Here is a 24,203-nt window from a genome sequence, read left to right on the forward strand (position 1 = left end):
TACATTCTCAAGTGGCTGAACGCTCCAGTAGAAATGTTGCTCCCTTCAAAAATGCTGAGCAGTGACACTCCTGTCTAGCTCTTGGCACCCTGAGTCATTCAGGCCTCCCATTTGTTGCCCCTCCTGGACTGTGCTTTGGTCCATTTGAGTACCTGCCCAAAGCCCTGGTCCTCAGAAGCTTTAAAGCTTTACGTTTTTGGTAGTCCTGCAGTGATATACAGTGAAATATAGGCTTTAATATGCTTTTTATGTAAGCTTCTAGGTTAACGTTGGCATAATCATTGCTATTCCGATTAACATTACATAGTTTATTTCCCAAATGCATTACTGTGCAGGGTCCTGTGTTAAAAGTGCTTAATCTTCTTATATTGAGGCCTTTTGCATTTTTTTGGGGGGGTTAGGACCGCTCCCTTTATCATACCAACATCGTGTGGCTAAATGCATAACCCAGTCTCTTTCAGAGGACAACGCCAGTGTTTTTCTTCTTTCTTTTTTTTCTTCACGTTTTGCCATAACAGTTAGGGTAATATTAGCAGTAATGTGAAGTATATTGTATGTGACTTGTGGTAAATAAATGAAAACATGCATAAACGCGCTAAAAGTCATTGATTGATTGTGCCATAACACACCTGAGACGGGGCTTCTGAGGCCAGTTTAATGCAAAGAACTCTCCTTCAATCTGGTGCAATGATGAAGTGACAACTCAGCCCTCAATATTCACACATACATGCTACATATCTGTCTGCCAAACTGATGTGATGTCATCTCCGACTGGCTCTTGTGGCGAGACCCCTGTATACTTGGTCTTCTTTTTCTTCTTTTTTTCTTCAAACTGTAATGGTGTCAAATGTTGCTCACAGTGAGAACTTGTAAATAAAAATAGTTTACTATTTCCGCCGTGGTGTTATGCAGCAACTGATTCTGTGTCTTGAGCTTAGAATTTTGCATTTCCAGTGAGACCAGTTATAGGGGGTGAGTTATCTTAATCTCTTAACTTCTTTTATTTATATATATATATATATATATATATATATATATATATATATATATATCATTTCTTTATGAAAAGAAATAATCGAGCGGGCTTCTGGAGCCCCCTCGTGGTCAGTCCTGCATCTGCTTGCACATCCAAGTATGTTTACCACCGTTTTCTTAGTATTCCTTAACAATGGAAGAAGTACACTTCTTCGATCTGTTAAATAAAAATAGCAATGCCACATACAGCAAAAACTAAAACTTTAAATTGTACTGATTCAGTAATTTAAATGTGAATGGCTGTCTGCCTCTATTTATGATAATACATGTCACTTTAATGTTGCAGCAGGTAAAGTGGGACTAATTGTAATGGGTGGATGGCTTAAGATCTAATATCTAAAAATATCACATTTTATTTGACGATAATATTTCGTATAGTTTGAATTTGACTAGTATAGCACAGTACCATAGTAAATAATGTCCAGGTGGTCAGGTTAGTCAACTATGGGAGGCCCACTAATTGATTTTAACTAGTAAACTAGTAAATGAACCAGACGTTGATTGATTCAATGTTTATTCGCCTGTTATCGTTACCGCTTCCCGATGAAACAGGCAGAAGGATTTAATTTTGAAGGTTTGGACCGGAAGTGTCAATCGTGATTAAAGCTAGTTTGACATTGTGTTGACTTCTGGAGCCCAACAAGACTTTCTGTCCTATCGCTCAGTCACTGGCATTCATATCTGTCCTCTGGACATCACGACGTCTGGACTTGGCTGACTCGGTGAGTTATACACGACGAAGGCAGCGCACGGTTGATGGTTAGCTAACGTAGCGGCACCTAAGCTAAGCGACTGGGGCGAAGCACCGACGTCAGCTAGCCGTGCGATAGCCGAAGCTATGTAAAGTTACGCTCCCAGGGCTCCCTTTAACCCCGGGGGACTCTTAACACACCAACTGTCACGACACTTCTACGGAACTTGACGAACGTGCGGCTCAGCTACGACTCGTTAACGTTAGCCTCTGAGATAAAGATACTTCACAGAGATGTGACGTGCCGTAGCTAACGCTAGCTTGGTTAGATGGAAAACTGGCGTTAACGTGATGTAATTCACGTTGAAACTGACATTATCCCACGGTCTAACCGTGACAGCTGAAGGGCTGCTGCACGTTAACCTTGCTGGCTTCCCGGGGCCCTGTCTGCGTTGCAAAGCGTTACGTTACCGTAACGTTGGTTCGCGTCAACCCGCGTCGAGTACAACAACGACGTAACTAATCTAACCTACGCGTCCATGTAACCCGCATGTTGACACTTTCAGTGTCGTCGCTGCCTTGTGGCAACCTTAAACCCTTGAATATTACACGGCCGGTGTGTGAGAGGTGCGTTTGTTTTGTGACCGCAGAAAGCACAGCTATGTGCAGCTGTGTGCGGAGCTCCAGGGCTCTGTCCCCCGTCCTGCTCCCCAGGCTGATGCTTCCTCCGACGGGGTACCGACTGGCCGCCAGGGGACTCTCGACCTCCCCGCACTGTCTGGCCGTCGGTGCGGACACCCAGCCGCTCCCGCTGCCCGGCCAGGCCCGCGTGGTGATCTGCGGAGGAGGCATTGTGGGGTCATCAGTAGCCTTCCACCTTGCCAAACTGGGCTGGACCGATATAGTGCTGCTGGAGCAGGGCAGGTGAGATGCACGTCTTCAATTTCATTTGTGAGTTTCAGTGGTTGATCGTCACGCCCCCCCTCCTCTCTACCTCCTTCTGTTTCATGGATTGGAGCTCCATTCATACATTGTCATATTCATGTAATGTGTTTATGTAACTCTGTAACGCTGTTCATTCTGTACACATGACATATATTGCTTCTGTCCATCCGGGGAGAGGGATCCTCCTCTGTTGCTCTCCTGAAGGTTTCTTCCCATTTTTCCCTGTGAAAGGTTATTTTTGGGGAGTTTTTCCTGATTCAATGTGAGGTCCTGGGACAGGGATGTCGTATGTGTACAGATTGTAAAGCCCTCTGAGGCAAATGTGTGATATTGGGCTATACAAAATAAACTGAGTTATCGATTGGATATTGTTCTGCTCATGCTGCATTGCCCATCCTGATGTCTTTCTTGTTTGCAGGCTTGGTGCAGGAACCACCAGACTGTGTGCAGGCATTGTCAGCGTGGCCAAGCCTATTTCCATCGAGTGTCAAATGGCAAACTACTCCAATAATCTTTATAAGCACCTGGAGGAGGAGACTGGAGTCAAAACAGGTCAGCTGAACAGGATATGTTTTACTTTCAGTTATGTGTAAAGTAAGGCAGCTGAAACATTTGCACGAGTCATGCACTATTTTACATTTATTATAGCCAGAGACCGTTCGATGTGCCTTGCCATAACATTTCCTCTATGTTTTGGCCTTTTCTAAAGCTAGAATGACATACTCTTCAGTATTTGAGTGACGATCCGCCATGCGTAGTAATATGTGGTTTTGTGCGTTTCAGGTTATGTGAAGACGGGGTCTCTTTGTCTGGCCCAAAATCAAGATCGCTTCCTCTCGCTGAAGCGCCTGGCATCCCGACTAAAGTAAGACCCTAAAACCTCCAGTCAACATTTAGTAGAGACACCTTTGGCAGGATTAGTGTTGAGCAATTGAGACATTTACAGTCCCGACCATATTGCTTTAAGAAAAACAATGATATACAAAATTATTGGCCAAAAAAAAGCTTTAGAGAGAGACACATTTACAATACCTACAATGTAGCGGCACCAAAAGCTATTTCTCCCAATATTCTATATGCTAATGATACGCTGCCTATACATCATTGATGAGACATTTCAAATGATTCAGAGGTCTGGAACCAGGTTAGATATGCAGTGCCTTTTTTAAACATAGATATTTGTTACCATCAGGCCTTCATCTTTATTTCCTTCATCTTTATTTCCTTCACTTTATTCGTAGGGTAATGGGGATCAGCTGTAACATCATTAAGCCTAAAGAGGTGGCCAAACTCCACCCTCTTGTTAACATTCATGACCTGGTGGGGGCACTCCACCTCCCTGCAGACTCTGTGGTGTCTTCGCCTGATGTTAACCACGCCCTGGCTGTGGCTGCTGCTGGACATGGTAAGAGACTCAAATGTGCAGCTTGCCCTTGATGCAGCATTAATGGACAATTACAACACATTTTTGACCAGCATTACTTCTAATCTACCCCGATATTGATTCTTCTCCTCATCATCGGCATCTCCTAACTTCCATCCTCTCCGTTTGCTTCCTCCTACGTCTCCTTGCCTCCCTCATCCTATCCAGGGGTTCAGATCCTGGATAGAACCACGGTTCAGCAGGTGCTGGTGGAGAAGGGTCAAGTGACGGCGGTGCAGACTGACCGTGGCTCTATCGAGTGTGAATATTTTGTCAACTGTGCTGGACAGGTAAACCTCAGAGTGGAATTGTGTGGTAGAAATGTAGGGGCACCAATAAGTCCCAATATCAACTTGGATCAAGGGGACATTTTTGTAACCATTTCAGCCTTAATTATGCATACATCTTGATCCGATCCTCACCTACATTATGCTCATAGATATGAACGGTGTGACTACACGAATTGAGAGCAGAGATATAAATATGTGTTCTGTGTCTGCTCTAGTGGGCTTACGAGCTGGGCCAGGCAAGTGAGGCGAAGGTGTCGATTCCTCTTCATGGCTGTGAACACTTCTACCTCCTCACTAAACCTCTGCAGGAGCCACTTTCACCCGGCACGCCAGGTATCACGCAAGAAAATTAACTTTTTAGAAGTTGCTAATGGATTATATATCCTAGCCAAATATGATGGCTGTAATGTAGAAGAACTTCCACATTTCTTGGCAAATTGTCTCTTAGTAACTCATTGCACAGTATATTACTGCAACAATCATCTCTCAGCGTGTGCCCTTGTTTTCTCTTCAAAGATGTAGTTCCCCAGTTAACGCCCAATGACACAAGGCAACGTCTGCCCTATGATGGTTCATCATGGTTATTTATATATATATATATATATATATATATATATATATATATATATATATATCTCTCTATGTAATCAGTAGTTTCAGAAGAAAAACATATTGAAATAAAATACATTTCAGAATGATTCTTGTGACTCTGCAGGTTGAATAAGTGTGTTTTGTGGGAGAGAGGATGGAAGGCATGCATAATTTATTTGTCAATTTGTTGAGTCCAATGTCTTTCTTACGGTGAAATAATTCAGCCACTCGGCTCCTTGTACTGATTAATAATATACACTAAACATGGTTACACAAGCTTACACAGGACATGATCTCACCCAGCTGTTGTCTTGTGTCCAGTTGTAATCGATATGGACGGCAGGATATATGCGCGGCCATGGCAGGGCGGCCTTCTGTCGGGGGGCTTTGAGAAGAACCCCAAACCCATCTTCACTGAGGGCCGCAACCAGCTGGAGATCCAGAACATGCAGGAGGACTGGGACCACTTCGGTAAAGAATGGAGCGACGGGAGGGAGGAAATGGCTTTAAAAAACATATTGTTAAGTTATTATTTGGGGTGAAAAATGAAAGGCAGACGCATCCTTTGATCAGACACAAGGTGGGTTTGATTTTGCGTAACGATGTGGAGTCTGATTTGTACTTTACTCACGTGAGTAAAGTCATTTACGCAAACATTCATATTTTTATCCCAATAAGATCAAAGAACTGTACTTTTTAAAATCTGATAAGATCAGAGAAACCCTGTTTAACCCAATAATATTCATGTACTGATCAACCAAGATTTTTGGTGATGTTTAAATTACGGTCCTCAGTTTATTGATTTTTGAAAACAATCGTCAGTTCAGTTTGTGAAATTAATTTAATTAAAATTTAAATTTAACTGAAAGCAACGTTGAAGTACACCTCCTTTATGTAAACACACGCAGCTGTCTCGTAATCTGAGATTCCTCATGCAGCTTGACTGGTTGTCATAAAGACAGCCGTATATCACCAGTCCGCCTTGAAGTGGAGCAAAGAGTCAAAGTAATCTGTCTCAGGGGGTTCTACTGTTGTATGTATGTATGTATAGAGTTTGCCCTTTTTTTTTGTTGTCGTGTCACAAGTCTGCGATTTTTTAAAACAATATTAAGATCTTATGTGTTGCATTGCGGTATCAAATTATTACCTCCATGGTGCACCACATCGTTTGGTTTCTACCGGCAATGCATTTTTTACATTGTGACGCCACATTTGACCCACTGGGTCAGCTTTCATGGATTGTTTACAGCCCAGCGTGAGGAGGAGGGTGAATCTACTGCTGCGCGTCACAGGCTTTAGCTTGTTGATTCTTTGCAATAGTAGATTGGTTTGGGAGGGTTGGGCAAAGGCAACGAGAGCCAACTCAGTGTTTTGTTATTTGAACTAAGACTGACAGGCCAACCATTTTCTTAATCACAATGTAGTTTGTGTATGTGTAATGTCTTTATTGAAAATGCAATATATTGATGTGGACATGGCACCTTTTTAATGTGATTTAAGATTGTACTGTCTTCTGTTTCCAGAGCCGATGCTCAGTGCCTTGCTGAGGAGAATGCCGAGTCTTGAATCGGCTGAGATCCATCAGCTGGTCAACTGTCCGGAGTCCTTCACCCCTGACATGCGCTGCCTGATGGGGGAGATGCCGGCTGTCTCTGGCTACTACGTGCTGGCAGGGATGAACTCCTCTGGCCTGGCCTTCGCTGGAGGAGCTGGCAAGTAAGCATGGGTTCAAGTGTATGTGAGGACAAACGTAACCAAATGAAGACATCACTGCTCTTTATGACACCGTAATATCTATCGGCCTCGGTTCATCCATGTCAGCGATGAGCGTTGCGACCTGGCCGTGCTTCGATTGCGTCACAATGAAGCACAAACGGCATGTTGTGTGGTTTGGTGTCCAGGTACCTGGCAGAGTGGATGACCTACGGCTACCCCACCGCCAATGTCTGGCCCCTGGACATCAAGCGCTTCGGCAACCTGCAGAGCAGCCGAACCTTCCTGCGACACAGAGTCATGGAGGTCATGCGTGAGTAGTGAACACTTGTTGAGGTTTCAAATATTCGCATTCTTGTAGAACAACCGCTGCATGGTAAACGAGGAGATCCACTCCCAGCAAGATTCCAGTGTGCGTCCACCGTCCTTGTTCTGTGCCAAAATCTTTGTTTTACTTTATATCCGTTGCAGTTCAGCAAGGACACACTGTCTGAGAACTCTTTTATGTCAAAGACCCTAACTTTAGAAAAATACCCAACCTGATTTAACAAACTCCCACTGCAGACGCCTCATATCGGCTTGAAAAGAGGATCTTTGTGGATTTTGAGGGAAGGAACGATTACGGCAACTGATAACTATTTGAATGTACCTCGTCCTTTAACCAAAGAAACTTACTGAAAGCTACTGCCTATGTTTCCATTGTGACTGGTTAACAACAGCATACATTGGTGAGGGTGATTTTAACGACAACAAAAAGTACCACATTGTATGATTTGAGCTGTTCTCGAGAGACGAGCAGCACCAGCACTATTACCACAAGTCACAGATTCATAATGTAGTGTTTCCAGCACCTTTTTAAAGGGAGTCAAGTGTTTTGCTTTTGTATGATTATGTCTCCCAACGTGTGTGTGTGTGTGTGTGTGTGTGTGTTTCCAGCCCTGCTGTACGAACTCAAGGTTCCGCGCTGGGACTTTCAGACTGGCCGTCAGCTGCGGACCAGCCCTCTGTATGACCGACTGGACACCCAGGGAGCTCGCTGGATGGAGAAACATGGTTTTGAGAGGCCCAAATACTTTGTTCCTCATGGTAAAGGTACAGAACACTCATCTGCAACACACTACGTTCTTTTTATCCTCAGTAAATTTCAGTGACTAAAATAAATTAAAAAAACAAATCTGCTTTGTGTGTAGATTTGCTGTCTCTGGACCAGAGTAAGACTTTCTACAAGCCGGACTGGTTTGACATTGTTGGAGCAGAAGTGAAATGCTGCAAAGAGGCTGTCTGTGTCATCGACATGTCCTCCTTCACCAAGTTCGAGCTGACTGTAAGTCTTCAGCAGGGACAGGAGATTGCTGTTGCGCTTCCCATCTTTTCGGGGGTTCAGACTTTTAACCGTACATGTTACATGGCCTATCGTGCCATTCCATATCCACTGGGAGCCGCTGATTCGGCTGTAATGTATTCAGTCGATGAGTGACTCATTCCTTGTGGTCTGTCCTGATGTCCTAGTCGATGAATAGCCAGGCGCTGGACCTGCTGCAACATCTGTGTGCCAACGACCTGGACGTCCCCGTTGGACATATCGTCCACACCGGCATGCTCAATGAGAGAGGAGGCTACGAGAACGACTGCAGCGTTGTCCGCATCAGCAAGAACAAGTTCGTAAACGCCTTCGGCAACAGTGGACCGTAAACATCCAGTAGACCACGACCATTTAAAAACAACAAGCGTTTTCTGTCCCGTCTCCAGCTTCTTCATCGTCTCTCCGACAGACCAGCAGGTCCACTGTTGGTCCTGGATCAAGAAACACATGCCCAGCGACCCACACCTCCACTTAGAGGACGTCAGCTGGAAGTACACTGGTAAGCTCGAGGTTGTTGATTTGCTGCAGCGACGTCGCCATCTAGTGGCCATGCTGTATTAAAGGGTGGAGGTTATGCATCCACTCTCTGCTCTCAAGCCAGTTTAATGTGGTCCGATGTTTGGTGTTTACAATCGGACACTAAGGGCACAAAGAGGGTGGTTGATTACATGTCCACAATCTCATTTGCATATTTGTAATGTGATTACGTAACTGTCTGAACGATAAAAGACACACATTGAAGAGCTCTATCCCAAAACGTACCCATGGCCGCTTACACGAACGATCAAAATATGCAGTGACGCTAATTTCCTACAGAGTTACGGAATTGGCTCGGGTTATGAAAAAACACATGACACGCCATCTTCTCTGTATTTTCAGACTCTAATAATAATTGTTGTTTCGGCAGTACTCGGCTGAACGTTGTAGGACAGAGAGTGTAACTCTTAATTCTTGGCCCACAGCTTTAAATCTGATTGGACCTCGTGCCATGGATGTTCTGGCTGAGCTGTCCTATGTTTCCATGACACCGGACCATTTCCCCTCCATGTTCTGTAAGGTAGGAAAACAAAAGTCTAGTTCCAATAACATTAATAGGGTAATTATAATCATACTGGTGATGGCATTAGTGTCGCTAACCGTAGCAGAAGTCATTTTTAACTGTTTGCATCTGTGTTTACAGGAGATGAGCGTTGGCTATGCCAACGGGATCCGAGTGATGAGTATGACTCACACTGGAGAGCCAGGGTTCATGCTCTACATACCTATAGAGGTGACACACACACACACACACACACACACACACAATCCATAGAGTCCAGTCGCCATCCCACAGGATGGTTGGTAAGGTTAAAGAAAGTGCTTCGTACATCATGTCTAACATCAGCCTTTCCCCTCTGCTCTCCACAGTATGCGCTGCACGTGTACAACGAGGTGATGTCGGTGGGTCAGAAGTATGGGATCCGCAACGCAGGTTACTACGCGCTGCGCAGCCTGCGCATTGAGAAGTTCTTTGCCTTCTGGGGTCAGGACCTCGACGCCTTCACCACCCCGCTGCAGTGTGGACGAGAGTTCAGGGTTAAATTTGACAAGGTTTGTTGCCAGTTCAGCAAACCGTTATCTGCCAGTGGGGACGCCGACTGCTGCTTTCCCGTTTGGGGCTTCAAGAAGCCTTTTGTTGAGCATTATGGGGTTTCGGTCAACAGCAACTCCTCGCTCTGCCTACTGCACGATTCCGCCATGACTTTGCCGACCCGGTTTACCATTTGACGCTTGAGTTTTACACTACTTTTATATGCCTCAGTGCCGACAATAGCCAAAGATCATCAAGAATGAACTGATTTGATTTCGGTAGTCAAAAGGTCAAGGTCACTGTGACCTTCTGTCCGTCCCATCCCGTGGGATATCTCAGGAACGCCTTGAAGGAATTTCTTAAAATGTGGCTCATACGTCCACCTGGACTCAAAGATGAACTGATTGGATGTTGGTCGAAGGTCCCTCTGTGACCTGATGTTGGGCCCAATAATGAATATACCAATTTCACACAAATGTCTAATAGGATAAAATGATGACGTGAGAAAATCTTTGAACAGCTGCGGTTATGAACTGCAACTGTTTGGCGGAGGCACACAACCACAGGACTGTAATTCAGGTTCTACTTTTAAATCGGTCGGAATATGCCAGGATGATTGCAGAATAATGAAAGGCACTGCGCCATTTGTTTTGCTAAAAGATTGTCACCAAGCTGCACCTGCAGGCACAACAAGTGGCAGTTTGAAAACGGTAGAACATCAGGTGCTGCATGTTATTGGCACAATGTTAATGACCGGACCTCACCGTGTGAAATTGGTTTCACAGAATGCTTTCAGATGAGTAGTCATCAGCAGTATCGATGTCTTGACCAGTAAAGTTTATTTAGGAAATGTATATGTCGCTCCCAACAGGACTATGCAGTGTTTGTCGATTTTTTTTAATTTATTTTTTTAATTCTCCACTGTCCTCTCTCCATGCTTCCCATCAGGACACAGATTTCCTTGGTCGCGAGGCGCTGCTGCAGCAGCGTCAGGACGGTGTGTCCCGGCGATTCGTCATGCTGGTTCTCGAGGACCACGACACCGAGCTGGACCTGTGGCCGTGGTGGGGCGAGCCCATCTACCGCAATGGCCTGCTGGCCGGGACGACCACCAGCAGCGCCTACAGCTACACCCTGGAGCGCCACGTCTGCCTCGGCTTCGTGTCGCCGCCTCCGGGCCCGGAGGGGCTCCCCACGCCCATCACCCCGGACTTCATCAACCGCGGGGACTACGAGGTGGACATCGCCGGCCAGCGCTACCCAGCCAAAGCCAAACTCTACCCCTTCAGCTCGCTCTTCACACAACAAAAACGCCGCAAAGAGGACATGGAGTTCAGCAACCTCCAGGGGAAGTGATGCAAAGTAATGGAAGGCCTCGCTGTATCTTCAGCAGGCGCCTCTGCGACACTCCTCCTGTCCTTCGATCCACTCCTACACTCACCCCGCAGTGCCAACCGGCAGCCCCTTTCACGTCTCGTAATCCGAGGGCTGTATGCACAATCACTCCTCGTCTTTCTAGTATCTAACTTCCATGCTGCGTTTCCCTATTTATTTATCTTCAGAAGTGCAATATTTAAGAGGCACCAAATGTTTGAGCCGATTTTGAAACGCAGCAACGCAACAGCACTCGTGTCTTGTTGTCCCGCCCCCGCCCGGCCTCACGCCAGCACAGCCTGCGCCGGTCAAGTGCCTTTGTCAAGGCAGCATCAACAATATTTGTTGAGGACACTTTGATTCACTTGCACCCATCGAGCGGGAACTTAAGACAGAAAACAGCATCCAGCAGCGTTGCAGCCACTGTGACGTTCCCACGCGACGCAGTCTGGCCGAGTGAAGGAGAAATGCCGTTCGATGCTGACGTGCGAACGCCTCCAGTCAATGCAGTTGTTTGACTCAATTGTCCGTTCACGAGTTGTAAATCTGCTGCTGTAAAGAATGTGAGTAATGAGTTGTAGAGTGATGTGGCCCAATTCAGATGCTTCATCCTTTCCATTAGTCAGGGGAAAGGATCAGGCAGCCTGATCAACTCGGTAGATCACCAATATTTACTCCTCTTAAAACGTCCCCTTCAAGCCTCAAAGCAAAATGAGCTCTTTTTTTTTTTTTTCTTCTTCTGACTTCTCACCTTCCAGCTGTCATTCTGTGTCGAGCTTGTGGTTACGGTATTCACCGCAATATAATCCGTTATTTATGTTTTGTGGTCGTTTCCCCGAAAGCGGCGCTGCTCTCGACGCTCAACATGTCGGGTGATCCGCAGATGAGGGGACGCTGCGACTGGAGCTGTGAAGCCCAGACGTGTTGGTTTGAGTCCACAATATCTTACATTAGTGATTTGATTGTTGTTTTTGTTGCTAGATCCAGAGTTACGATGTTTGTGTAAAGGAAAGATTTCAGTGCGATTTTTAAAATAAAAAAAATGTATTTTTGTATAGCTAGTGTATAAAATCTCTATTTTCAGTACTGCACCTTTTTTTTGTTGTTTTCTTCTCAGTCAATCAGCTTTAAGTCATATCGGCAGTATGAATCATCTGCACTACGTCACTTGTTTGCTTCCTGCAGTTGTCCCCGTTATCGAGCCTCGTTTCAAATGATTTCCAGAAGTGTCCTGTGCTTGGAAATGTCATTCGTCAGCCAAAGCGAAGGACATTTCTTTCGCCCCCTTCGCAGGCCAGAGGTCAGGGAGAGCTCCAGATCAGCCATCAGCCGTCCCTTCAGCAGCAGTGTTCGACTAAATTGTATTTCCCAGCGTTGGGTAATAAGGTGTGCTAAACGGAGGGACAGGGAACCCACCGGACTGCACCACTTAAATCATGTTGGGGTCTGAAAAGGAAGGAGTGTTGCTGTTTCTCTTAGTTTGAATATTGCTGAAGAACAGACGCCGAGTTGACAAAAACAACATCTCCAGCTAACATCTCAGGCTTTTTCCACTACAAGCGGCGTACTACTTTAGGATGAAACTGATGTATAATATTAGTTTCTGAACTTTGAAGGGCTAATTTTGCTTATTGTCTGTAACAAAAGCGTCAATATTAAAAGAAGTGGTCTTTGTGTCCGTAGTCTGGATTCACCGTGGTGCTGGAAGCAGCAACAGTTCCTCATCAGTGGGACTCGGCTTTGACTTTTTGGGGTCTTTTAACTCATCACTTAACAGTTTTCTCATCTCAGTTGTTTAAATCGACCCCATTGAAGCTATCAGTGTCCATTTAACTGCAGGAGCTTGTGATGAATGGATGGTCCCCTTTCAGTTTGCAGGTGTCTGAAACGCATTGCTGCAAAAATCACTTAAGACATCAGTTGTTTGCTTTTTTTTTTTTAAACTCCTGAATGTATGATTGAAGGGAAAAGGGCCCCAAGCATTTGCACTAAAGAGCATCGTGCTTTTCTTTTGTTACTGTATGTCGTCACAGGATTTCTATGGTATTCTAAGTTTAAGAGTTTTCTTGTCTTTCGAAAGGTAAATGATAAATAAGACACTATAGCACACGGTGCAAAGAGCGCTACAGCTGAATATCAAGAAAAACAACACCGCGGTGAACGTTACAAATTGAATGTCAGTGGCGGTCTGGAGAGTGCGTTAAGAAGCCCATTGGAACGATCGCCACTCTGAGTCGGTCGTGTTGAAGCGGGGACACTCGCCACTGTACGGGTTCGTGCATGTTTGACCCACTTCTGTTTCCAGTCGTACTCGTCCTGTAAACGCCAGCGTTTGTCAGAGCTTTACTATAATGTATTTATAATCTTGTTCAAACAGGTGTTTTGGCTGTATCTTTGAGTGGAACATAAAGAACTTTTGTTTGAATTTCTGCTTTGTGTGTTCACTAACCCTGAAATTATATCCAATGATTAATTAAGCTCGGAGGTTACACGACAAAAAAAAGGACGACCTTTATTAGCATATTACGACACAAGCTCGTGCCGCCTGGTTGGCGGAGATCACGTCCTCCTGGCTTTGCGCGGGCGGCAGCCATTGTGCGGCACGGGGGTGTTGTCGGTGATCGATACCACCTCCAGGCCTCCCATCGTCAAGCCTTTGATCGCGGTCTGCACACGGGAGGAAAAACACATTCGGTCACTAACGAAGGAGGAACACATCAAGTTTTCTGTGGCTCCTCAAACAGCCTCAAAATAACTTGAGTTGTTTTTGATACTTTCATGTGCTATCCTGTAATGTAAAAAAATAAATAAAAGTAGGCAAATGTTGCTCATGAAAGAAACATTAATTCAGCAATTAATTGTGAGGAGTCGCTGCTTTAACCCGTTTAATATTGAAAACCTTTGAGGCTCGTGACAAGAGAAATGTCACCTTGAGCAATGGGAAATGGTGACGTCAATTTCTCACTAATTTCTGATATTTGATTATATGAGACTAAATAAAAAAAAAAAAACAATTGTGAAAAAAATCTCGTAACCATTATTCAAGATTTGTAGAAGGTTGAATAAGACGTTCTGTGGGCCTAAAGATGCACTTTAATGCCATCACAGGACAAAAATGCGACAATAGAAGAAAAGTTTTCTTTTTGGACTCACCAGACGTCCGGGGCCGATACCTTTGACCACGACGCGGACAAACGTCACTCCCTTTGCTTTGGCTTTCTGTTCGGAGGACACACACACAGGATTGATGTCTACACCAGCAGCCATCCAGCAGTCTGACTAGATAAGAATCCTCTAGAACTTTGCTGCATTGTGTTAATGCTATTAAAACAATGTCTTTATACATGACAAACATTTTGTTAATGTACATTCAGGACAACCGGTTGATTGTAAAGTTAAACCGAACATAAATATAGACGAGTTGCGGCTTCATCTTCAGTCACACAAAAACACTGTGGGATTCTTGAGTGGCATTTTATCCATTTGTTTCTGAACAGCATGACTAGTCTAACCTCTAACCATCTGGGCTTTCAATCAAGAGATAAAGCTCCCATTAAATATATATATATCATATTTCCATTTTCTGCTCTAGAACATCAAAAAGAAAAAAAAAAGAGAAACCCAGCAGATCAGAGGTCAGAATAATCTGCCCATTGCAGTAAACGCTGTGGCAGCACTATGATAATACGCCTCATTTCTCCGGTGTGTTTACCAGCGTGACCTCAACTCGGCCAGCCAGCAGCTGTCATAAATCAGCCTAATAGAAAGTCTCAGAGCGCTTAACACCAAACCGACGCACTCTGTCACAGTCTTCAGTGAGGGCAGCTTACCTGCAGCAAACGCTTTAATATTCATCATAAATTATAGTTATAATGATGGCAGCGGCCCCGATGATGCTTTCAAGTCTAAACGCTATAGTTCCATCATAAAGCAGCTTGAAAACCCTACAGCATATGCACTGTCGATGGACTAATGATTACGGAGTTTAGCTCGGTATTTAAAACCACAAAAAAAAGCCCAATCCTTTCCGTTTCACATTATATAGCAGTGATTATAGAGATCATATATATTGTGTGTATGGAGAGGCTGTGTACGACGGTACCCGCGTTCTCTCTGATGCCCAAGAGAACTAGAAAGGCTCATCCCATCTAAACGATATGTTACAGAATGGAGAAGCAGGCCGAATGTTGAGCAACACACTAAACCCCATCCCCTCGCGGCGAGTTACGGGCGTGAGAACGTACCGCAGCAGCAGAGATGCCTGCGGTCTGAGCAGCAATGGGCGTCGACTTCTTGATATTCTTAAAGCCCTCTGTTCCGCAGGACGTCCTGACCATCGACTGTCCCGTGCTCTCCGTCAGCTGGATGTGTGTGCTGGTGCAGGACAGGACAGTTTATTTTGCTTGGCCATTTGATTACATTTGTAATAGCATTTATAAAAAAAATAAAAGCATGCATTTTCTAATTAGGGTGAAGGACCTTTTCTGTTGCACAAAGCTACACATGCATTCACTCAGTCCACCAGGAAGCACTTAGAAAACTGAAGATGGCAAAAATAAAAACTGCAAAAACATTTAGAGATGGTTTCTTTACATAAAAAAATTAAATAATATTTGGCTTGTAGCAGAAAAATAACGTTACTGATGTTCCAGTAATTATTGTAGTGTAACAATCGGGTATGTTATTAGTCGGTCAGTACATCTGCTGTAAAAAGGATCACCTTGGTTTTATATTCGTATTTTTTCCAACAAGTACAATTTGAGATCCAACAACCAAAACTATCCTAAATGATTTGATCTTAGTGAATGGCTGTTTTGTTGTTATGATTTGTAACTTTTGCAGCTTTCCACTTACTTGTTGTACGTGGCTTTAACGTGAGCAATTGGTAACTCCTCAAACTTCTTTCCACCCCATCTCAGTGAACTCTCCTGGCCAATAATTGGAGGAAAATGGCTGGAAGATTAAGAGTTAGGTTAATATCTCTTCAACGTGCAGTAAGCGAACACATACATTAAAAGGGGAAGATACAAGAGAACAATCCAGAATGCTTCTCTCAGTAGACGAACATGCACATAAGCATGTGTGGCATTGTCTGACCTGGTGTCCCTGGAGGTTTTCTCAGAGACTGCGATGGACGCTGCGGTCTCCTGAAGACGGACTGCACTGGCACACAGTGTTCGCTGCAACCCAACGCTTCCAAAACTGTAAACACAAAAGTTGCATGACCAACATCGTCATAAAGCAGTGTGGCTTGTAAATCAGCTCAAAACTATTTACTGCTACGATCAAAACAAGTGTCATCTGGACATTATGAACCCTGTTGTACAAACAGCCCAGTGCTACACTGACTTTATCAGAAATAGCTAGCTGTTAGCCGTTAGCTAACAAGGATGCTAGCAAAACATACCTATAGACCACCTTCTGAGAGCTCCCGCTTGCGTTTAGGGAGGCAGACAGCTGTCGGCACACGTTACTCACAGAACTAGCTAATATACAATTTAATTTAAACATGTTTGATACATTTAGAAACAAATTCGCTTTCAGATACTGAGCTATTTCACACACAACAAATGTGACATTGAGGACCTGACCAGACCTGGGATATATTCATTTGTATAGGGGTGGAAAGGTAATTATTATACAATACACATTATTATTAGACGCTGAATACAGTTGTGACTTGTAAGGTTGATTGTACAATACTAATTTGAGGAATACAAAAATATATCTCCGTACTATATAGAATGAGATGTCTGTTTTAAAAAAACATTTCAATATCAACCTCCCCCACTTTTGTCTGAATCGACTGTTCGTCGTTGTGCGTGGAATTGTGGGTAAGTAGAATCATGCTGCCTTCAGGCGCCGTCGTAAAAATAATATCCCTTTCAAGTTAAAATCAATCTGACTTACGCTTTAGAGAACTGAAAGGAGAACACTTAAAATAGGGAACTGGTGATAATGTTTTGCCACCGCAGGGAACAACGTCTTTGAAACATCCTCCTTTCGTTATCTATAACCCCCTGTTTTCCTAAGTAGTTTCCTGGATTATGATTCTTTTGGATAGACCTTAAATGTAGCAAAAAAAGATGTCTGCGCCCTGTAGAAGGATGGCAAGTCGGTCTCTCTTACAGTTTCTGTCTGGCTTCAGCAGGCCAGCGGTCGGGAACGCGAGTCTTCGTCTGTTTTCCAGCACTTCTGTGTGTCGGGCGACATTGCAGACCCACAATGTGATAGAAAGAGCGCCTTCTCCGTGGACTTTGATGGCAGCCGTGTGTCTGCAAAGGCTTCCGGTCATTTCAGCGGACTGCAGCCCGATAGAGCAGCAGTTCAGACAGATGATGCACCAGGTGCGTTTGTTCAGCACGAAATACAGGCGTAGACCGTGAAATGATGTTGTACATAATTACAAATACAGTATGTAACTATGATAAAAACACATTCAGTGGCAAATGTGATTTCCAATTAGGTCTAATGGGTCTCTCAGAAACTTAGGTAATACCTGCTTTTATTTAATACTTGACACGTGTGCTTGTACGTCACTTATGAATAGTAACATTTGATTTACAACTCTCTTTAATCTTTGAGTCAGTATAATGTAAATACAATTATATAACAGTATGTTTAGTTTATAGAATTAATTCATATTTTGAAATGCTAAGATCAGTGCATCCTGTCTGGGCTTGGTTTTCTCACCCTCCATATATAATAATGCTGTAATTTCTTTGGGATCTGATATGAACATTTATCAGACTTCATATTTCTATGGAGTTCATTGGAGTAACATTTGATTTGCACCCGTGTACAAGCACAGTATGTATATGTCATTTAGGATTATTGTGATTACAGCTGCTGGCACAGTAAGTTAGAGTAATAATAATAATAATGCATTCTATTTGTAAGGCACTCTTCATCCAAGAATCTCAGAGTGTCACAGAGCCAGTACATAGTTAAAACTAACAATAATTAAAAAAAAAATTAAAAAAGGAATAGTTGACAAGTCATAAAGGTTTTTAGGCCAGTCTTAAAAGAGTCCAGTGTCTGTGTTGCCCTCAGGTGGTCAGGGAGTCTCTTCCATAAGTGCGGAGCTGCTGAGCAAAATGCCCGGTCGCCCATGGTGCGGAGCTTGGTGTTGGGGACCTGGAGGAGCGAGCGGTTTGTAGATCTGAGGGTGCGGGTAGAGGTTTGGGGAGTAATGAGTTCTTGTAGGTAGGGAGGTGCATGTCCATTTATGCATTTATGGGTGAGGAGTAGGACTTTGTAGTCAATCTGGGTTGAGACAGGGAGCCAGTGGAGTGAGTGGAGAATGGGTGTTATGTGCTCATATTTCCGGACTCTCATCAGGATCCTGCTGGAGTAATGTTTAGCCACAGAAGGATACGATCATAATCAGATGACACGCAGCAAAGATTTCACAGTGAAATAGTGGCACACAATGGGTCCCGGAAGTTGAGGTGGAGGCCTGCTCTGACTTGATCCTCAGATGGAGCAGGAGAAAAGCCTGCTGTCGGACCACGAGCTGCAGCTGCTGGAGGACGCCGAGAGGATGAGTCGCAAGCAGGCGGACGACTACGACTCGGACAGGGAGGACGACCACGGGGACCAAGAGATCGTGTTGGCTCAGGACCTGGAAGACTCCTGGGAGCAGAAGATGAAGAGCTTTCAGCCAGCTCTGAGGGTCACAGGTCAGCATGGGGGGAAGTGGGACAAACTGTTTGAAAATAGCATGAACATCTACTTAAAGGGACAGTGTGTGGGATTTGAAGACATCTAGTGGTGTGGTTGCAGATTGCAACCAGCTATAGAATATGGCGGTGCAACATGGCGGACTCCATGGAAGAGTACCTGCTCCCGATATATATGTAGATATAAATGGCTTTTTTCTAAGCTAACAAAAACACAACAATTATTAGCTTCACGTGATTTTTTACGAGTTAAAACATAGTTATGAATATCATATTCCATCTCTGCTAATACATCCCCAGAAATGAAATGCCACCCACTGGCCCCTTTATAAGTGTTACAAATGGTGAAGTACCTGATAGCATTCAGCCTTTTGCCTGGCGCCAATCTTTGTGAAGTGAACCAGAATGGAAACGAATTTGAATTAATCCGAAAGCACACCTGGGTTTTTAAACGAAATTACCAGGGAGGAAAGAGACTTGTATAACTTTTTTCTTTTTTTTTGACACTCAGGAAATCTATTCGCTCCATCACTCCCAATTTGCATTTTTATTTATTTGTATTCCCAGTTGACATTTCCAAAGTTTGTGTCAAAACGTTTGCCATATACAGTTGCGAGAGGGTTATTGTTGCCGTTGAGTGGTGGATGACGGTCCCGTCTCTTGTTCAGCGGATGCAGACCAGGACCTGACCTCGTCGGAGCGCTGCCTGGCCGACTCGCTGGTCCTTCTGGCCGAGCAGCAGGTCGGCGGCGAGCCGCTGTGGCTGCTGCCTCAGGCCCGGTGGCAGGAAGGGGAAACGCTGCGGCAGACGGCCGAGAGAGCCCTCGCCTCCCTGCCAGGTAACGTGGCTTTGTTTTGCAGCTCCTATTCCGTCCACTGTCTTTCAGTCATCGACGCAAGTTATTCAAGTGCTTTTTGTTTTACCATTGCAATTTTTGCTGAATCAGGTGGGGAGGGGGGGGGGGCTGAAACCACTTTTCTTTCAGTTCCGTCGTTGTTTAATGCAGCTCATGGAGACATAAACAATAGACATGTAGACAACAATGGTTTTAGACGTCCCATGTGCAATATTGTCAATTAAAGCCCATAGCTTTCCATGTAAACTGTAACTTTATCAATGCTATTCCCCTTATGTCTATATGAAGTCAAATGGACTATTAAGCTGTATCAACGCTACTGAAAATCCCTGTAGCACCGATGGACCCGATGCTTTATGATGTTTCATCCTCATCTTTACCACACGAGCACTGACTTTTACTGCCTTACCTTTTTGTTATTTACGGTCAATAAAGCAGATCTATTACCGGAAAGATGAACTGTAAACAAAATGTCGCCCGCGGTGTGTGTGTGTGTGTGAGGGACGCGCGGAAATGCATTTCGATTAGCCTCAAAGTCGCCGCTCGAGGCAGCGTGTGAGGCTCTATATCCATATCCTAAACATCATCTGTTCATGTCAGATTTTTTTTATTATTGTCAACACTCTCCATTTGCTGCATTATCAGCGTCGCGCTATGCATCCCCGTGGTCACTGACGGAGAGGCTCGCGGTAAAACGGGACAGGCCGGACGCTTTGGGGTCACAGCTGCAAGGCAACACGGGGGCCAGTAATGATCTGTCCCGCCAGATGTTTATCAGTCGTTTATCAGTCCTCTCTCTCTCTCTCTCTCTCTCTCTCTCTCTCTCTCTCTCTCTCTGCTCTGTGGCGGAGCATGTTAGACTGTTCCACCACGCCGCTTGTGAACGATTAATGTACCAACCCCATCAATCACTCCCCATTAAAGACTTCCCACTTGACATTAACGCGTGGGGGTTTTCTACATTTAAAGTGGCCCCACAGTGGGAAGGAGGGGGGGGGGGGGGGGGGGGGGGGGGGGGGGGGGGGGGGGGGTCGATCCGTTTTTAATACAGCTGGACAGAGCTCTGTTCCCGGCCAGCTGGGAGCGTGCGCGTTACACAACGGTGAAGTTTAATTAGAACTTCATTGAGGGGGGGGGGGAGAAAGGTCACAGTAGAGGATTGGGGAAACTATAGTATCGGGGGTAGTATCGCATTTGATACAGCTTAAGCTGCATTTAACTTGGAACATCTGCACTTCAGCCCCCCCCGTCTCCTTTTGTTCCTCCTCCCGCAGCAGCTGGTCTCAAGGCAACTTTCCTGGGCAACGCGCCCTGCGGAGTGTACAAGTTCAAACTGCCCCAAGCCGCTCGGACGGAGAGCACGGTCGGGACCAAGGTGTTCTTCTTCAAAGCCGTGCTGTCAGACTGCGGCGGGCCCCCCGCGGGCCCAGGCGGCCCTCTCCTGTGGGCGAAGAAAGGCGAGCTGCGGCGCTACCTGAAGCCAGCCTACATGACGAAGGTCGACCGCTTCGTCCTCGGCCTGTGACGCTCTCCACGTGAAGAGCGCCGCAATTATTTATGAGGCGTCCCATGTCGTCTTGTATCATAAAGAGTTCTTTCATCCGATGTATGTGTTTGTATAAATAAAAAAAGTTGTTTTTTATCCACACACATTGTGTAGGTTCGAAGTAAAGGCAAAACCTCCGCCTTACATCACCATGTACTAGGCTTTTATGGATATCATTCAGAGATTCTTAACTAAACTAAGTCCCTCCCCTGAAGCACAGAAACAGCCAATGGCGAGCCTCAGAAGATGGGCAGCTGCATCATGCACACCTTAACTTTAAAAAGGGTTCGGTCAGACAATGTTTGCCTCTTTTCAGGTCATCCTCGCCATCTGTTGTGTTCTGGTTTGTGAACGATGAAAGCGGAACAATTAGACGTCGGCTCGCATACTTCTGTACCGCAACGTGCGAGATGAAAAGCTCCAACTCGTGCTGTCAAAAGACTGATATGGTACGATGACACGTGATGATGATGATGATGATGATTAGAAGACTGGCGTGCTGACCTGGAGTCGAGCAGGCATCTTGCTGAAATAATAATTAATGAGCACAAACCGAGGCCTGAAAAGGGAAAGCCAAATGTTGCTGCTGCCGTTTGGAGTGCACACACTTACAGGCCAGCAGCAGATGGCAGTGTTGGCACACAGAGAGAAGGAGTTTGGTGAGGAGTCATGTAATTACCCCTGTGTGGTGACCTCAGAGGGGGACTGCAGGGAGAGAGAGAGCTTTTCTGATCGTCTTGGCTTCCTCTTACTCAGACTGAATATATCCACCGTAGCAGGCAAATGTTCCTCTGGAATAGCTCCGATAATTCGTCTTGGTTAAGAGCATTCTGATGTTCCCGAGCCAGCCTCTCAGATCAGCCTGTTCGTTCTATTTGTGTCTGCCGGGACGAGGAGTTATTAATGTTGTAGACTTTGGGCATTAGGTTTTTTTTTTTTTCTTCTTCTTTAGTTTTCAGGGCTTGAAAGCCCGTTGGCCGCTTGAGTGCAGGAGGCGTGAAGACGTGAAGGAGAGGTAATGAAGGCCATTTCTAACTGGTAGACACTTCGGTCTGCACACAGAACCGGAGCTTTCCTCTCCTGCCGGTTGATGGAGGCCTCTCCTCTTGCCGGGTTACACACTCCTCCTGACGGCAAATCGTGGAGTATTCGCAGGTACAAAAAAAAGAAGGAGCAACAGTCACTGCTTTCATCTCCAAGGGGAGTCTGATGAAAGCACCTTCTCCCAGAGCTGTAATGAAAGGGCCTACGGTTGGAGGAATTGGCTCGGGATTCAGAAGGTTGTCAGTCTGAATCCTGAAACCATCGGGGACCTGAAAGGGACTGAATGTCTCGCTTTGAGCAAGGCACTTAGCCCGCAGTTACTCATGTTGAACTGCTCAAAAAGAAGGCTGGTTGTCGGGCGGCTCATGGTGTGAAATAACTGAAGAATATCTGTCCCAATATTTACGTGTCAAAGACAATGTAAAGCTCTACTTTGTTCTAACTAACACACAACGGTTTGCTAGATACCTTTTAGGAAAAGTTACTTCTCGTTGTTCATGCGATTTCTTACAAAAGTGCCCATTTCTGATCTTTACGAGCATACAGTCTTTTCAAAATGGACTTCCGCCTTCACTGAAAACAACCTGCTTCGAAAATTAAACTACTTAAGTTCGGTTGAGGAAAAGGTCATCGTTTTGGGTTAAAATAACGCCGGAGTTGGCGCTTTATCAAAGAACGCAAATAATGTGACGAACAAATCGACCTTGGCTTCTCGTCTCACATGGGGGGGGGGGGGGGGGGGGGGGGGGGGGGGGGGGGGGGGGGGGGGGGGGGGGGGGGGGGGGGGGGGGGGGGGGGGGGGGTGAGTCCAGTCTTTATACTTCCTCGTTTACGATTATGTGCATAAAGTACAACGTGATTTCTTGGACACCTACAAACTGCGCGGCGCATTACTTTTCGTAGGTATCTCTACGAACAACATGAAGATGTTGACCATTCTCTTTTAAAATCCGTTTCTTTATGGAGGCGTAATGCTAATAAATCCATCACGTACTCTGAACATACTCATTGAGCTTTCATATTGTTGGGGGACTTGCAGTGAATTATTACCCCCAAAAATATGGCCAATGCCCTGCGTCTTTGGACCTTAATGCCCCAGTTTGTGATCCCAGGTTTTTAATGATATACATTTAGCCCTCGGGCCTGAGCTGAGATAACGTCAATGACATCACTATGACATCACCGAGGTTACTTTGAAAAAAGATCCTGCACAACTTTTTCACAAGCCGAGTTCCTTATGTGGAGTCGACTGAAATGTTTTGTTTGATTCGTCATCCACGGTCTCCAAGCAGAAATGAGGCAAACCAAATATGTACAATATGCACTATTTATCAAGCCACCTCATAAAATGCTTACCATCTGTCATTTGGGAAAAACCTGACGGGGGGGATCATCCTGTCGAGCCGACGTCTAAGACTATTTTCACTCCTGCCACCTAAAAAGAGGCAAACGTTTTCTGGCTGTGCCATTTTAAGTTGCATAAACGCACACGGGTAGGAACCTGGCGTAAACAGCATTGGTAATATTGAATCTATAAGTTTGTTATACAGACGCTGGAGCACACATCTGCTACGTTTGAACCGAAATGCCGTAATAATCTGGGCTGCTCTGACTGCAAACCCCAAAGGATCCCCAACGGAAGAAAAGAAAAAAAAGAAGCACCTTTCGACAGGCCGAGGTAGAAGATCACAGCTTCACTTCAGTAGAGCATCTCCCCTCCTCCTCCTGCCACAGGGAGGTGCCCCCCCCCCCCCCCCCCCCCCCCCACGGTGCCTCTTCGTCCAATTAGAAAGCGCACGATACCTCGGGGATGACAAATGTAAAAGGAAAGGTCTTGCAGTTTTTCGCCCCTGGATAAGGATACAAGATGGATGGTAATCGTGGAGAATGAGGTGCGGCTGATGCCTTTCAGGCCACCTCCGACACCCCGACCCCCCCCCCCCCCCCCCCCCCCCCCCCGTCCCGTCCCCGTCCCCCTTCTGCTGCTGGTAACGGTTGCAAAGGATGTCACATTCAAGCTGGCCTCGCTCTCTCTGGGGATTTCAGACCGATTTGAAGGCAGCCTCTGACATATTTTGA

The 24,203-nt window shown here is 45.3% G+C and overlaps 3 protein-coding genes across 4 annotated transcripts; 2 read left to right on the top strand and 1 right to left on the bottom strand.

Annotated features, from left to right (window-relative positions):
- The first annotated feature begins 1,534 nt into the window (after window positions 1-1,534).
- On the top strand, window positions 1,535-13,420 carry pdpr (pyruvate dehydrogenase phosphatase regulatory subunit). The gene is made up of 18 exons (XM_034560346.1): window positions 1,535-1,757; window positions 2,377-2,650; window positions 3,090-3,223; window positions 3,455-3,536; window positions 3,913-4,076; window positions 4,263-4,384; window positions 4,600-4,717; window positions 5,297-5,446; window positions 6,499-6,691; window positions 6,877-7,001; window positions 7,625-7,780; window positions 7,879-8,012; window positions 8,198-8,346; window positions 8,438-8,550; window positions 9,014-9,108; window positions 9,232-9,321; window positions 9,459-9,641; window positions 10,570-13,420. Exons 2-18 carry the CDS (start codon window positions 2,388-2,390, stop codon window positions 10,975-10,977), a joined length of 2,679 nt encoding a protein of 892 aa, XP_034416237.1. The 5' UTR covers window positions 1,535-1,757; window positions 2,377-2,387; the 3' UTR covers window positions 10,978-13,420.
- Window positions 13,421-13,481: 61 nt separating this feature from the next.
- On the bottom strand, window positions 13,482-16,608 carry mrps11 (mitochondrial ribosomal protein S11). Its single transcript, XM_034560381.1, has 6 exons — window positions 16,403-16,608; window positions 16,093-16,197; window positions 15,850-15,948; window positions 15,240-15,369; window positions 14,149-14,214; window positions 13,482-13,662 (listed from the first exon to the last, which is right to left on the bottom strand). Exons 1-6 carry the CDS (start codon window positions 16,504-16,506, stop codon window positions 13,555-13,557), a joined length of 612 nt encoding a protein of 203 aa, XP_034416272.1. The 5' UTR covers window positions 16,507-16,608; the 3' UTR covers window positions 13,482-13,554.
- A 287-nt stretch (window positions 16,609-16,895) lies between these two features.
- Window positions 16,896-21,134, top strand: mrpl46 (mitochondrial ribosomal protein L46). Of its 2 annotated transcripts, none has more exons than XM_034560359.1 (4): window positions 16,896-17,342; window positions 18,476-18,677; window positions 19,346-19,516; window positions 20,809-21,134. In XM_034560359.1, the coding sequence occupies exons 1-4, from the start codon at window positions 17,082-17,084 to the stop codon at window positions 21,057-21,059; spliced, it is 885 nt and encodes a 294-aa protein (XP_034416250.1). In that variant the 5' UTR covers window positions 16,896-17,081; the 3' UTR covers window positions 21,060-21,134. The 2 variants fall into 2 exon arrangements, with proteins under 2 accessions (XP_034416250.1, XP_034416258.1); XM_034560367.1 differs by having other exon boundaries at window positions 20,812-21,134.
- Window positions 21,135-24,203: the final 3,069 nt, after the last annotated feature.

Source organism: Cyclopterus lumpus, chromosome 3, assembly GCF_009769545.1.
Source record: "Cyclopterus lumpus isolate fCycLum1 chromosome 3, fCycLum1.pri, whole genome shotgun sequence".
Taxonomy (NCBI): Eukaryota; Metazoa; Chordata; class Actinopteri; order Perciformes; family Cyclopteridae; genus Cyclopterus; species Cyclopterus lumpus.